The sequence below is a fragment of the Epinephelus lanceolatus genome, chromosome 1, assembly GCF_041903045.1.
Source record: "Epinephelus lanceolatus isolate andai-2023 chromosome 1, ASM4190304v1, whole genome shotgun sequence".
Lineage (NCBI taxonomy): Eukaryota > Metazoa > Chordata > Actinopteri > Perciformes > Serranidae > Epinephelus > Epinephelus lanceolatus.
The window spans coordinates 52,811,090-52,826,996 of record NC_135734.1 but is presented as its reverse complement, the minus strand read 5'-3'; the positions used below and the strand labels follow the sequence as shown (position 1 = coordinate 52,826,996).

At 42.7% G+C, this 15,907-nt stretch overlaps 1 protein-coding gene across 1 annotated transcript in view; it reads left to right on the top strand.

Moving 5' to 3' along the window:
• rnf123 (ring finger protein 123) overlaps positions 1-15,907 on the top strand; it is a 192,233-nt gene that overhangs the window by 151,768 nt on the left and 24,558 nt on the right. Inside the window, exon 38 of the mRNA XM_078172042.1 lies at positions 8,070-8,164. Coding sequence (XP_078028168.1) covers positions 8,070-8,164 — 95 coding nt within the window. The remainder of the gene's footprint in view (positions 1-8,069; positions 8,165-15,907) is intronic.

Sequence of the window (15,907 nt, the reverse complement as noted above, 5' to 3'; positions counted from 1 at the left end):
CCTAAATGCTAGGGTAAATCTGTCCTACAGTATTCCATGATAGCCCTTTTTCTACAGTATTTCGGGGAAACTCTTTTCTATTGTTCTATTGTATTTTTGTTCTTAGAGTATTTTATGATGCTTTTTATAGACAACATTGCATGGTCCCCTTTATGATACCAGGATGATTCTTTTTACCATGTTTATTACTTAAAGGGAATAATTATTGTTTTTTTTCCTATTGAATAGCTTCTTAAGCTGCACCAGTCCTCCTGCTGTCTCATCATTCTAAAGATATGTTTGTTTTTGTTTTAGTTGTTGTTTTTATTTTATTTTCTTGTTTTTTATTTTGACTGTTAGCTTTTTGTTTCTGTCATCGACCTTTTCATACGTCAGTTTATTTTACTTTGTTTCTATCTTTCTGTTTAGTTTGTTTCAACTTTTCTTTATCGTCAGTACTTTGTCATCTTAACTTGTTGTTTGTGTTTTCTTAATTTAACTCGTGTGTGTTTGGAGCCATGAAGACTGGCAACCTCTGTGTTGAAGTTGATGGGACCCAAATAAAGAAAAAGAAATCCATTTATCAATAACTGTTTAATCGGCCAATCGTTGTTCAGATCCAACAAACTTTATTTTCAATTCTAGTCCAAATTGGGAAGTTTCTAAACATTGAAATCAATGTTTAATATCCTGACATGAAATGTTTACAATGTGTTTTAATTTACCCAAATATATGAACAATTTTATATTTGACATAGAAAGATGATCCTTTCTGTGAAAGTGTTTTATTACAGTTTGTATCAGTTGAAGTTTGCAGAGGAGAATTCGCTTCATTCAGATTTTAAGGTGGACATCTCAGTTTTAAGGTGGACATCTCAGTTTGGATCAGAAGAGTCAGACAATCATCAAAATTATTAAAACACATCCAAAAGAGGAATGATGAACCACATTTCATGACAATCCATCCGGTAGTTGTTAGGATGTATCAGTTTGGATTAAAGTGGTGGATCAACAGATAGACGACAAGAAGCGAGTCCATAAAAACATTGTTGTCATCGTTCATTTCAATTGTTCAGCTGAATAAATCTTATAATATCAGTGCTCAGAGGTGACTGTATCTTTTAGCAGAATACATCACATCAAAAACACAGTTAAAGATGATATTAACTTAAAGATGTGTAGCAACACTGCAGTGATTGCAAACATGAGCTGATAGAAGGTGAATTTCACGTCTGTGCTGCCGGCACTGATCTTCATAGTCACTCCTCTCAGTTTCTATAGTTTTGCAGAAGTGTTTGAAGGTTTCTTGATGCTCAGAAACAACTCTCTGAGTTCTCTGGGTATTCAGCCTTCACCTGACACTGTGAAGTGGAATCATCCTCAATAAATCCACTTCTTGACATTGAAATTGAAAACATGAAATAGCTGTTACTGCAGACAGAGCGGGGCACTAACACACTGCTCACTGGGTGTTGGGCGGATAAAACAAAGGCTTTGTTGTGTGTAAGCTTGTTACCTGCTTGTTGGCTTTGAACCCTCCGCAGGGGAATACTCTGATCCATCGCTGCATACTGCTGCTCTCTGAGCTGCTCACACTTATTCATACTGTGACTTTCTGCTACTGGGTTAAATAAAACCATCTTCTGACTCACTGCAGCACTTTTAGTTTGTTTTCTGTGTCCTCGGTCCGTCATCAGAACAGAAACATGGTCAGTTCTTTCAAAGTGAAGTGTGTCCTGTGCAGCGACATCTGCATTTTGACTGATTAACAGTGAATATCTCAGGATGTGTAGCAGCATTGTCAGTCCTCAGGGTGAGTGAGTTAGCATGCTGCTGTTAGCATATGTGTCAGGGTTGCTAGTTTTGGTGTTTGTTGAGTTGACTGACGGCCGACTGAGTTGAACACTTTGTCACCAGACTGTGGAGGTCAAACAGAAGTGTTCTGTCCAAACCAGACTGCAGTAGTGACTGGAGACAGAAAAACGTCCACATTTACTGATCAAACATCTCTGCTTCTACTGTCACATAACGTGTTAACAGCTGTTACAGTGCATGTGTAGCTTGATAAGACTGTCCTGATGACATCAGCTCAACATTCTGTTTGGTGTCCAGACTCGCTGCCCCAAACACTTTCAGTATTAGATGGGTCCAGGTGTGAACAAGGTAACAACTCATCTCAACACTTATTTGGCCTGATTGGATTGCAACTTCTGGATACGAAGCAAGTCTGCGAAACAGAACGTTGAGCTCACAGCACGAGGACGGTCTCACCAGGCTGGAACCTGTGCACCTGCCTGCGTGTCTGCAGCCACATTTTGTTCATAGTGGATTTTATTTTTTCAGATTGCCTCACTGACTCTGTTCTCAGTCAGTAATGCTCTCTGAACCTGTTTAGTTTAACAACTGTTTGTCGAGACTCCCTCTGTCTCTGTGTCCGTCATTCTTTTTGTTTCTTTCTACGTATGTTTTCAGTGTAACAGCACTAATGTCCCTCCGCTCAGTCTGGGTCTGTCCATCTACACGTCCCTCCGTCTGTGTCTCTCCCTCCATGATTCTTTAAATATCATGTGTGGCGGTTGTAACTATTCACTGCAGATCAACATGGCAGCTGTCCAACGAGCCGATATCAGAGCCCAGAGCAGGCTGCTGCCACTCCCACACCGAAACAGGATCCGTCCGAGGGGGGTTACAGGGGAGAAAATGGAAAGACAAATCGAAAGCCATCAAGTGGGAGGTTGAATGTGGAGAGGAAGAGTGTAACAGAAGAACCAGAGCGTGTTTCAGTGAATTATGAAAACAGAATCGTGGTAAATATGTCCATGTGTCCACACAGACGTCTTTTCCACAGAATCAGAACATTTGACACAACTTTATAACCAAAGGAAAAACTTCCATCATCAGACTGAGTCACACGTCTTACAGACAACACGTTTATTCACATGGACATGTCCTGATTTATTATCAGTCCAATGAGGACAGTCTGATTTGTCTTTTCAGTGCTTCTGTCTTCTTCCTTCTGAACTCCCTGAAAGCTTTTAGTCCGTCCCATCAGTGAAGACATGATGCTCATCAGGAGCAGAGAAGAATGATGATTAGAGGACGGAGGGAAGTCCCAGGATTCATTGCAGGAATGTTGCATCATGTCTGAGTTAATTTGTTCAGATAAACGGAGCTATAGTTAGTTCAGAGGACGAGCAGCTGAGCGCTGCAATGGACGGATGACATCATGGATACACGGTCTGTCTCATATGATGCCCAAACTGTCTCTAACTGTCCTCGTCACAATGTCTTCACTAAATTGTCTTAAAACTGTCCTGTCAAAATGTCTTTTTCAAACTGTCTTCATCACGTCATCTTCATCGAGCCATCCTTGTCAAGGTGTGATGTGAACATGAGCTAATCATCAGTAAACCCAGAGTCCAGCTGAGACTGACTGAGTATCGGACACATTCAGATGTGTTCCAGCTCTCTGCCTTCAGTCAGGGAGGATGGCCGAGTCCTTCTAACACTGACCTCAGGGTCAGGCAGGGAAATGGACAATGACCCTCCCTCGTCCTCCATTACCCCTCCTTCCATTGAGGGCATAGAGTGGACTCTTTATGGTGGTCACCCCACTTCCTGTTCTTATACCAGCTTGAGGTTAGCATCATCGCTGTAATGAAGACCACCTGGGCAGAGCTCCTCCTCAAAGGTCCAGTTACCAGAAACACTCAGAGTCTGTGTCCTTTGTGTCCACCAGCTCCTCCAAGTCCTTAGAGTCTGCAGAGCCTTTCGATGAAGTAAGACGTCTCCAAACCAAACTGACCCTTCACCCTCTTTAACAGGTTCACACCACAGCAGAGATCACATGGAGACAACAGGAGCTGTGGTTGGTCAGCTTCTCCTCACAGTTTCTGTGGAGGTTGTTAAGAGAACACAACATGAAGCAAAGACTCTGTTATTATCACACAGTCACAGACGTCTCCACTACTGACCTGCTGCTCTCTGATTTTACCTCCTCATGTCAGCCGTGAGTCCAGCTGCAGCCTGACGGCTTCCTTCACAGCTGGAATCCACCGCAGCTCTGAGGAGACGCTGCTGAGGCAAAGGCTTTGAGCTCGCTCCGTTTGAACCAATTGTCCAATCAGATGTAGGAATATTTCTTTAAAAGGACCTGGACTGTTTGTACATCAGTTCACTGGGTGCGGTTACATGATGGCTTCTCATTCAGAATGAAATAAATCTGAATGAAATCATTTGGAATTAAAGTCTTTCCAGGTAGTTTACATGAGAAATATTCATTCTGAATGAGGGTTTACACAGAGATCAGTTTAATCGCCTTTTAATCACCTTTATTCGGGTCCGCACAAGGTTTGGGCCAGGGAATGTTTCTGATTGGATAGGGGGCGGGGCAGATGTTACATGTTTACGTTTACCGGAAGAAAACACTGTAGTCCTTGTTCCGGATAACAAGATGCTTGACGACGCCGTTCTTAGTGCCTTTTTCGGGCTTGTTTTGCTTATATTCTTGAAGCAGCAGTACGACAACAACCTTGTTCTGCTAATGCTTCGTCTGTTGAGGAGGAGAAGAGAGGTAGAAGGTCGAAGAAGGGAGGTAGAAGGTCGAAGAAGGGAGGTAGAAGACCGTGCTGTGGTGAATGGAAACCGGTGAGTGCAACGAGTCCGACTGCTCTATCTCAGCCCGTTGCTATGCGCGCTGTATACGTCATCGCGCCAGAAGGGCAAGGAAACGAGCATGTGCAGAAAGACCGGAATGAACTTAAAGAGGAATGAGTGTATACAAGTGCGAGAAATTCTTTCATTCGGAATGACAAACGGAATATTCCAGCCCCTTACATCGGCTTGAATTTTCAATTGCATTGGCCCTTTTCATTCCGAATTAGGTGTTTACAAGATCAGTTTTAATATGAAATGAACTTTCATTCTGAATGAAAAGGGAATTAAACTGTCCATGTAAACACACTCAGTGTCACTAAGCAATGAGCCTGTGGATATTCTCATTCATCCAGGTCATAGTTATCTCAAGGCAATTGAATCGAATGCAACTGGACTTGGTTTTTGTCTTAGAAATATTCCTACATCTAAGCAATGAGGTTTACCAGCTCCTTCCAGTTTTCCGTTTGACCTGCTTGCAGGTACTAATCAGTGAACACACCTGAACTGTCACTACTTATTTCATGATTTCTGTCGATCCTCGTGTCTCAGTTTGATTTCAGTCTGCGATGTGGACGTCACAGTTTGGCTTTTACTCAGACCTGTTGTCCTCACTCGTGGACACTTTTTGTGCCATCTAGTGGCAGCAAAAGCACAATACACTAATCTGTGTAAAAACAAGATGGCAGCCATCTCTGCCAAGTCGCTCTGCAGCTGATCCTGAAACAAAAGTGGACAAGGTCCAAAACCTGATCACATTTTATGGTTTATTTATGCTTGATAATATTTGTAGTTTGTCCAGGGTGAACCCCGACTCTCGCCCATCGTCACCTGGGATAGACTCCACCCCCCACAACCCCCAGCAGGATAAGTTGTTATGGAAAATAAATAAATGAATGTTTGTAGTTTGATATGACAACAAATTTGACCCATTTTATCAAAAGTAACTCACTAAGATGCTGCTCATTAAGAAGAACTAGTTTTACGACATTGGAACTTTATTATTGTATAATCGCTGCATTTCACACAGACCAATCAGGTGTGTCGGACTGTTCCTGCAGACATAAAGGACGTTTCTCAATTGGAGTTTGAAGAAAGGAAAATTAATTCAGAGTTACGAAACAAACAAATCATAAGACTTTTAAATATGTTGCATTATTTGTAATTTAATTTTTGCACAGCCGTATTTAGGAGTTAAAATGGACACTTGTTAGACCTGAGCAGTGACCTCTGACCCACAGAGTTACAAAACATCGGTTATAATTTAGTTTTTACACAAACACGTTCAGACATTGAAACAAACGGTTTCAAAGACGATGCTCAGTTTTTTTTCTTGAGGCAACAGAAATGAGAAATGCAAACCAAATAAATCACAGCACCACAGATTATATATGAGCAGCTCTTGACCTCTGACCCTCCGTCTCTCTTTGTGCTCGAACATATTGAGTCATAAGGGACGATCAGTGACCAGCACAGGAGCTCACTATCTGCTGGACAAAGACTGTCTGCTCTGTGTTTTGTGGTTTTAGCTGCAGCTGTGTAAAATGGTCTCAATGTTGTTAAGGGAAGCTGCTCTGAGCACGATCACATACTGCAGCTGAAATCATTATTATTATTATTATTAGCGTAGCTTTGTGTAACTGGAGAGCAGCGGCTTACTTTTTTTTACCTCACCTTTTGTCTTTGTGGTTTATATTTGGTGCTTCGGCTGAAACAGGATCTGTGAGTGTTTCCCACATGTCATTATTTGTAGACGCTGTGTCGGACACTGATCCTGTGCCAGCCCTCGGATCAGCTTACACAGGAAGGACTCCAGCAGCACAGCTTCAGGCTCAGCGTCTCAGATATGAGCGCACAGTCCTGGTTTATACGGTTATACATGTTTAGTTTAATTTTCAGTCATACAGATGAAATTATCTCTCTCACACACACACACACACACACACACACACACACACACAGAGTATTTGTCATTTAGGATTAATTGTAATGACATCTTTATTCCAACGTATCTAACAGACTTTTCAGAAGTTCACAGATATTAAAAGTGGAACTATGAAATGAACCATGTTAAAAAGGGCACATGAATATTACAGTAAACAACAACAATAAATAAATAAATAGATGCATAGCAACATGGTCTCAAACAAAAAACAAAACATTTATATTTCTAGTAATCAGCTCCCACCTATCAGTCCTCAGCGTTTTGTTAATATCTTCATTAGCAGTTCTTAATGAACTGAACGTTTCCAGCTAATTAACTCTGGTCTTCTTCCATCGTCTCTTTCATGACATCATGTTCTCTGCTTCAAACTCAAATAATCATCTTTGATAACTTATGAACTGCAACAACTTCAGATAACTGAGTAAAAATGTGTCCACAGTGTAACAAAGATACAAATATGTTATATTCAGGTGTAAAATAATGAGAATGAAACTTTTTGCTGCACACCTCATGTTTCTGCGCTCTAGGCACCTGGCATTTTTGCCGGAGCGAGCCGAGTTGAAAAAACTTGACTTAAAACTTAACTCAACCTCAGAGCAGAAAAGCACTCCACGTCATCTCAGCTTTTCCCCATTGTCCAATGGGATGATGTGAGAGGCGGGGCTTCTGTGGTGGTCATGACAACCAGTTTACAGTTGGTAACCAATGGAGGAGAAACTGGTGGTAGTGGTTGCTGGATACCCAGAGCTATACGACTTTACAAAGCACAGTTAGCACCATCTGAATAGAAAACAGCAGATAAGTGCAGTACTGTAAACGTCCATGATGGAGGAGAAGCTCCTGGACCAACTGGTGGTACTCCCCATGATCCAGCCTCTTTTTTAGGGTCTCATGTACCCACACAGATCTCTGTTTATCTGCTGACAGCCTCTCACCCTCAACCAGAGCTACAGACAGCACCCTCTGCCTCAACATGGCAGCAGCTACACACTGACTACTGCAGGATACACAAACAGTAGACTGATCACACAGGAAGGTTAGGGTGAGGAGGTGATGGGCTGGTTGCCTGGCAACAAGAAAAAGGTGCAGCAAGTGCCTCGAGTTTTGTAACCTGCAAAGCACTTCCTGTGTGATCGGGGCCTTTAACTCTGCTCTGGGGGACAAGGTGGCTCTTGAAAATGAGGGCTGGTGATAGAAATGTGAAACAGAACTGGGCCTTGAATAAATTGAAATTTCTCAGTGAGGTTTGAAACACAAGTTTCTTCTTCTGGCAGATTAAAGGTCACTGCAGGTGGAACCACTTTGAACAAGTTGAAATAGTTTCGGGCCTCTGAACACACGTCGTATCAGATGACTTTATGTAGGGCCCATGTGAACGGTTCAGTCTGTAGTCAGAGTGAGTTCAGTCAGACTGAAGGAGTAGTGTCTCAGCATGTTGATTAACAGACTGTTAGACAAACACTCATCTGTGTGTGTGTGTTCCCACCAACAGACACAGACTACATCAGCGAGGAGGAGAAGCAGAAGGTGGAGCTGATGTTGGCCTTCCTCACAGAAGAATCCAAACAGGCTGCAGCGAGCACAGCTGTGAGTACAAACATCTTCATCACTCATCGGTCGCTCCGCAGCACCTCGTCACTGAGCGCCTGCCGTCCTCACATGTGTGTTTACCGCCGCAGTAAACAGGCCTTGTTTCTCTTTGCCTCTGCTGAAATGTCACAGCTCATGTTTCAGGTTTTGTTAGTCTCAGTGTGTGAGGAGATAAATAATTCTCAGCTCGTCATCTTATCGTGAAGTAAAGGAGTCGTCTCAGTGCTGAAGAGTCTCACAGAATCATTAATGGAGAGCAGCGACGACAGGAAACAGGAAGTGAACCTTCCTCTTGTGTTTGTTCCTCGTTCAGTGCTTTAACTGCTCATAAAGATGATGTGATGTCTTTTAACCGTCTTCATCCTGGTCATCATGACTGAGAGGTTTAGCACTTGTTTTAGTGTTGATGGAGTAGCAACATGTTTGCTCTGAAGACTGACTGTAGTGTGTGTGTGTGTGTGTGTGTGTGTGATATGTGTGTGTGTGTGTGTTCATGAGTGTGAGTGGCAGTGTTTGGTGTGTATGATATGTGTCAGGTGAGGTAAGTGTTGGTGTCTCTTGGAGGACGGAGCGTCTCGTCCTATGACCTCATCTTTCATTAACAGTTATTGAAGCTCTTTCTATAAGCTCTGTAAGATGAGGACTGGTTCTTGTGATGAGGCCGCGGGTCGAATCTGAGTAAAGAGGAGGAAAGGTCACTGCTGTTTTTTATTATATAAAAACATTATAGGGGGGTCCTCCAGCAGACTAGGCCTAAGTCAGCCTAACTAGGGGCTGGTACAGGGCAAGCCTGAGCCAGCCCTAACTATAAGCTTTATCAAAGAGGAAAGTCTTAAGTCTAGTCTTAAATGTGGAGACGGTGTCTGCCTCCCGGACCGTAACAGGAAGATGATTCCACAGGAGAGGAGCCTGATAGCTGAAGGCTCTGGCTCCTGATCTACTTTTGGAGACTTTAGGGACCACGAGTAACCCTGCGTTCTCAGAGCGCAGTGTTCTGGTGGGATAATATGGCACTATGAGCTCTCTAAGATATGACGGAGCTTGACCATTTAGAGCTTTATAAGTTAACAGTAGGATTTTAAATTCAATTCTGGATTTTACAGGGAGCCAGTGCAGAGAAGCTAAAACAGGAGAAATATGATCTCGTTTCTTAGTTCCTGTTAGTACACGTGCTGCTGCATTCTGAATTAGCTGGAGAGTTTTTAAGGACTTACTAGAGCTACCTGATAATAGAGAGTTACAGTAATCCAGCCTTGAGGTAACAAAAGCGTGGACCAATTTTTCTGCATCTTTTCGGGTCAGGATAGGCCTAATTTTCACAATATTACGCAGATGAAAAAATGCAGTCCGTGAGGTTTGTTTTAAATGAGAATTAAAAGACAAATCTTGATCAAATATTACTCCGAGGTTTCTTACGGTAGTGCTAGAGGCCAGAGCAATGCCATCTAGAGAAACTATGTCATCAGATAAAGAGTCTCTGAGTTGTTTGGGGCCAAGAACAATAACTTCAGTTTTGTCTGAATTTAACATCAGGAAATTGGTGCTCATCCAAGTTTTTATGTCTTTAAGGCAGTTATGGAGTTTAGTTAATTGATTACTTTCTTCTGGCTTCATCGATAAATACAACTGTGTATCATCCACATAACAATGGAAATTTATAGAGTGATTTCTAATGATGTTACCTAAAGGAAGCATATATAGAGTAAATAGGATTGGTCCGAGCACAGAACCTTGCGGAACTCCAAAACAAACTTTGGTACGTAAGGATGATTCATTATGAACGTCAACAAACTGAAAACGATCAGATAAATAAGATTTAAACCAGCTTAGTGCAGAACCTTTTAGGCCAATTAAGTGATCCAGTCTCTGCAGTAGAATTTGATGGTCAATTGTGTCAAACGCCGCACTAAGATCTAATAAAACAAGTACAGAGACGAGTCCTTTGTCTGAAGCAATCAGAAATCAAACAAAGGTTTGTGCAGCAGCACTTGAATGCTTCTGAAATGTTTGTTGGTTTCACACAGAGCTCACAGAGAAAGAAGTGACTAAGCATTATGAGGAGGCTGTCATCAGACTGCAGGTCAGACACATGTGGTGAATAATGACTGACACACAGACAGGATGAAGACAAGACGTCTGTACAGTAATGATTCAGGGCTTCACACTGTGGGAACACTGTCACACACAGTCAATACAATGATGGCAGTTTGAACAACTCCTTAATCAGCTGACCTGCATCTGTGTTACCATGGTTACATGTATGCATTAGCATAAATAGGTTAAGGGGTATATGTGGCCTTTATCAGGATCGGTGATGAGATGGCGGACAGATTTCAGGATCAGCAGACGGATTTATTGTTGGTTTATCTGCATCATAACATCCTGTGATTGGTTCCTTTTCTTTCACGCCACAAACGATCCGCACCAGAGTCCGTTTGGAGGCGGAGTCAGACCCACCTTGGAGAGGTCTCGGTTCGGTTGTTTGGTCCGCACCAGGGTTTGACTGACAGCTTTCACACCAGCCCAAATAAACCGCACTAACAAACGGACCTGAGTTTGTTTGAACTGAACCGCACAGGTCAGGTGTGAACGCACCGTGTCTCACCGCCGTCCTCTACAAGAGCAGAGGAGGCAAAATATATAATGAGATCCGAATCATAAAATACACGTGTCTGTTCTCAGTGAGCTGAGTGAAGTGTGCGCAGCTCTTGTCTGGATGGACAGACATCGATCACTGATCACTGTGACACTGAGGAAAACTGAAAAACATGATGAGTCTTATTTCTCAGAGGCTTCATGGACGTTGACTGTGGACGGACATCAGAGAGAAGTCTCACTGAATGATGTGCTTCATGATCTGTGTGTCTCCACAGTAACTAACACCATGTAGTTACCACACCTGTCACAGTGTCTTGACCTTTGGTATGAGTCCCTCTGAAACGCTGGTTTGAACACAGCTCACAGGTGAAGTGAGAGGAAGTTTTGTCAAAGTCAGATGTTGTTGGCAGTTTGGACAGACTGTGATGATGCTGTTGCCCTTGAGGGTGAAGCTGGTCAGGAGAAAGCCATTTCCTCCTCCGCAGTGGAAACCCGATCCTTCGCTCTCCCCTTTAGACTCCACCACAGAGATAAACTGGCCGGAGAAAGGATTTATTATTGATAAGGGGAGGAGGAGGGGGAAAGTTGTATAAACCACTTTTCTGCTCTGTCATGCTTCAATAGATCATCTTCAACAATATTATTAGAAAATCTGTGGTAGACAACAAACTGTGTTCGTCGACAGGAGAGACTGATGTGGAGGACAGAGTTTGGTTCAACTAAATGAATCAGTCAAATGGAGCAGCGTTTTCTCTGCCGTCATCCCGACGCTCTGTCTGAGACACAGAGGACGGGACTTACACAAAATACATTTAGACAAACTCAGCAAACATCGCCATCGACGCCAGCCGCTCCCACCGTGTCCAGATCTGTCCTCAGTCATCAGTTCAAGGTCCAAATAGTTTAATACATTCAGCATCATACTCGGATTTGGTCACACCACCACAAGTTTGTCTCCAGGACTTTGAGACACAAGTTTGTCTTCAGGACTTTGAGACACAAGTTTGTCTCCAGGACTTTGAGACACAAGTTTGTCTTCAGGACTTTAAGACACAAGTTTGTCTTCAGGACTTTGAGACACAAGTTTGTCTTCAGGAGTTTGAGACACAAGTTTGTCTTCAGGAGTTTGAGACACAAGTTTGTCTTCAGGAGTTTGAGACACAAGTTTGTCTTCAGGAGTTTGAGACACAAGTTTGTCTTCAGGACTTTGAGACACAAGTTTGTCTTTAGGACTTTAAGACACAAGTTTGTCTTCAGGACTTTGAGACACAAGTTTGTCTTTAGGACTTTAAGACACAAGTTTGTCTTCAGGAGTTTGAGACACAAGTTTGTCTTCAGGACTGAGACACAAGTTTGTCTTCAGGACTTTAAGACACAAGTTTATCTTCAGGAGTTTGAGACACAAGTTTGTCTTCAGGAGTTTGAGACACAAGTTTGTCTTCAGGACTTTAAGACACAAGTTTGTCTTCAGGACTTTAAGACACAAGTTTGTCTTCAGGAGTTTAAGACACAAGTTTGTCTTCAGGACTTTAAGACACAAGTTTGTCTTCAGGACTTTGAGACACAAGTTTGTCTTCAGGACTTTGAGACACAAGTTTGTCTTCAGGAGTTTGAGACACAAGTTTGTCTTCAGGACTGAGACGCAAGTTTGTCTTCAGGACTTTAAGACACAAGTTTATCTTCAAGAGTTTGAGACACAAGTTTGTCTTCAGGAGTTTGAGACACAAGTTTGTCTTCAGGAGTTTAAGACACAAGTTTGTCTTCAGGACTTTAAGACACAAGTTTGTCTTCAGGAGTTTGAGACACAAGTTTGTCTCCAGGACTTTGAGACACAAGTTTGTCTTCAGGACTTTGAGACACAAGTTTGTCTTCAGGAGTTTGAGACACAAGTTTGTCTCCAGGACTTTGAGACACAAGTTTGTCTCCAGGACTTTGAGACACAAGTTTGTCTCCAGGACTTTAAGACACAAGTTTGTCTTCAGGAGTTTAAGACACAAGTTTGTCTTCAGGACTTTGAGACACAAGTTTGTCTTCAGGACTTTGAGACACAAGTTTGTCTCCAGGACTTTGAGACACAAGTTTGTCTTCAGGAGTTTGAGACACAAGTTTGTCTCCAGGACTTTGAGACACAAGTTTGTCTTCAGGACTTTGAGACACAAGTTTGTCTCCAGGACTTTGAGACACAAGTTTGTCTCCAGGACTTTGAGACACAAGTTTGTCTCCAGGACTTTGAGACACAAGTTTGTCTCCAGGACTTTAAGACACAAGTTTGTCTTCAGGAGTTTAAGACACAAGTTTGTCTTCAGGACTTTGAGACACAAGTTTGTCTTCAGGAGTTTAAGACACAAGTTTGTCTTCAGGACTTTGAGACACAAGTTTGTCTTCAGGAGTTTGAGACACAAGTTTGTCTCCAGGACTTTGAGACACAAGTTTGTCTCCAGGACTTTAAGACACAAGTTTGTCTCCAGGACTTTAAGACACAAGTTTGTCTTCAGGACTTTGAGACACAAGTTTGTCTTCAGGAGTTTGAGACACAAGTTTGTCTCCAGGACTTTGAGACACAAGTTTGTCTCCAGGAGAGAGGCTACAGAAGGAGGTTTATGAAGTTTTTCTGTGCCAGCTTTCAAGAACGCGGCGGCAGGTTGAGTCTGAAGTTGCCAAGCAACCTTAACAAGCATCATACAGCCTGTTTACCTGAAATCCTGAGAGCGAGCTGACCTTCCTCCAGGAGCTGTTTATAAGTGTGTCGGCCTGTCGTCTGTGGGACAGATGTAAAGCTCTGGGTAGCCCTGCACTAACATGATCAACTTCTCCGTGTTTATCAGACTGAATATTTACAGAAGAAGGGAAAGATATCCGTTAGCTGTGATTGGTTTGTAACCGGACTCCACTTCCTGTGTCTGTCCTTACAGAATAAATTCCCAGTCATATAGGTTTGATTTATTTTGACAAGGTGCAGCTTCTCACAGAGTTTCATGTTGTGTTTTTTCTGTGACTAATAACGACTAATAACCTTTCTGGTCGACTAACGTTTGGTGGACTGTCAGGGGGCAGCTCTACTTCTCTCTTGTTCTGTTGCACCAGTGTCAAAAATATTTACGTCTTTCTCCTGCAGAGACAGTTTATGAAAGACCGTCTTTCCAGCAATGAAATAGCTCTTACAGCTTTTTGGTTGTAATCTATAGTAATAATAATGGTCCCTGACGTGAGATTCCTTATTTTAAGTGAAACAGTTTTTCTCAGGTACGACTCCCAAACCTTCCAACGGCTCCACCTCTACAGCTGCACACCCCCTCAGCCCTGTGAATCTGTAAGGAGAGCCCTGATAGAGTCAAAGAGCGGTCAGCCCAGAGCCTGAGGTTTGTTTCCACAAAGCCACTAATGGTTCTCTGCAGAGGAGACGCTCTCTGCTCTCACTGACTCCAAGTAGGAAATGACTTTGTCTCTAATGTCGGCTTTCTGCGCATGATGATTGGAAATCACTCTGATTAACAGTCGCTGTTTGGCCGTGAGGCAGCAGACATTTGTTCTGCACAGACACTGCTGCAGCTGCTGTGTGTTTAATAAACAGTAAAGATGGAGGTCTTTACTGCAGAGAGCTGCACGCTGACCTGCAGTGTTTCCTTCGTCACACATCACTGGATGACGAACCAACACGCTCTCATCCCAACGCGTCACATATCGCCACTATGTCAGTGGACGTTCACATCTACGTATTAAGTATCGTCCTGCATCTGCTGTTGATGTTCTGTGAAGCCACAACCAATGCTGGGACGTCAACAAAAGCACATGGTCTTATATTACATCATTACAGGCAGTGTTTCAAACTGAGGCCCCCAAAGGCGCATCATACCACTGCAAAATGAAGCTTTTGGCGTTGGTGTCTGACCCGAAATCACTGTTGAGGTGGTATTTAACAACTTTAGAGTGAGAAAAGCTGGAAGCACTGGACACAAAGTTTAGCTTCTGTGTTAAATTCACTCTGTGAGTTTTTAAAGCTTGATGGAGGCGTTTTATTGATTCTAATGCAGGACGAACAGTTCTGCCGATGCTTTCACACTTTTCCACTGATTTACAGGTGGCAGTAACGTGTGCAAAAACTGGCAGTGAAGAAGACGACGACCGCAACATTGACATAAACGATGCTGGATGTCAAATATATTTTAAAATCAGCTTTTCTACAAACATGAGCATGTTACAGTCCTGGAGGATTATTAATGTGCACTTTCTCCTGTACTGCCTTAATATGCACATTCAGCACATCCAATGCATCAAAACATTGTTTTCTAGTTGGAGCCGCGCCTCGTTTTCAAACTGTATGGTTTGACTAAAATGAACAATGACAGCAATATAGTCCACGATGAGCAGCGCTAAAATCAACCTGCGTAGTTGTCCCTCCATTGTGACATTAGAAAGTGTCACATTTATCTTGCAAGTGTACTCTTCTTCAACGTTTGCTTTACTTCCTGGATTTTTCCCACATGGAAATTCTGACCAATCAAGAGCAGCTTTCTCACACAAGGCATTTGATCTGGTCCTCTTGTAAATGCTGCCGTGAGAACACGAACCAACTCTAGGCAATTATACAACTTTGGAACAACATGAGTCCCTGATTCAGACCAGAGGAGACCACTCTAGGGCTGACAGCAGCCTGAAAGAATCAGGTGCTCTTTGAGTAGAGTGCAAATAGTGACATGAGAGTAGAAAGCAGTGACAGTCCAGCCGACGTAGTGTAGAAGTCCATGGTGTAGGTTAGTGAGGCCTCTGACTGTTGTTAAAAATCCTTCATGATAAAATGAATAGACCAATGTGTTTCTTCATCAGGTTGAAAATGCATATGGGACAGGTGTTCAATTTAAAACTCAAGAGATTATGTGTTCCACATATTTTGAAAGGCTGCAATCACAACGCACCAAAGAGCGTTAACAAGGAAGCAGACCTGAGCGGTGTAAGGAGGCAGGTTGGGGTTAAAGATGGGGGACAAAAATCTCCCCTGGAGATGCAGAGACGTGTTCTTTGAGGTAACTTTGAGTAATGTTAAAGTACGTCCTCACCATCTTTCTTTTCCTAGACCCAACCATAGCAACTGTGTGTTAAGGATGTAATGTCATTCATAAGGCACTAATTCATATAAACAGTTGT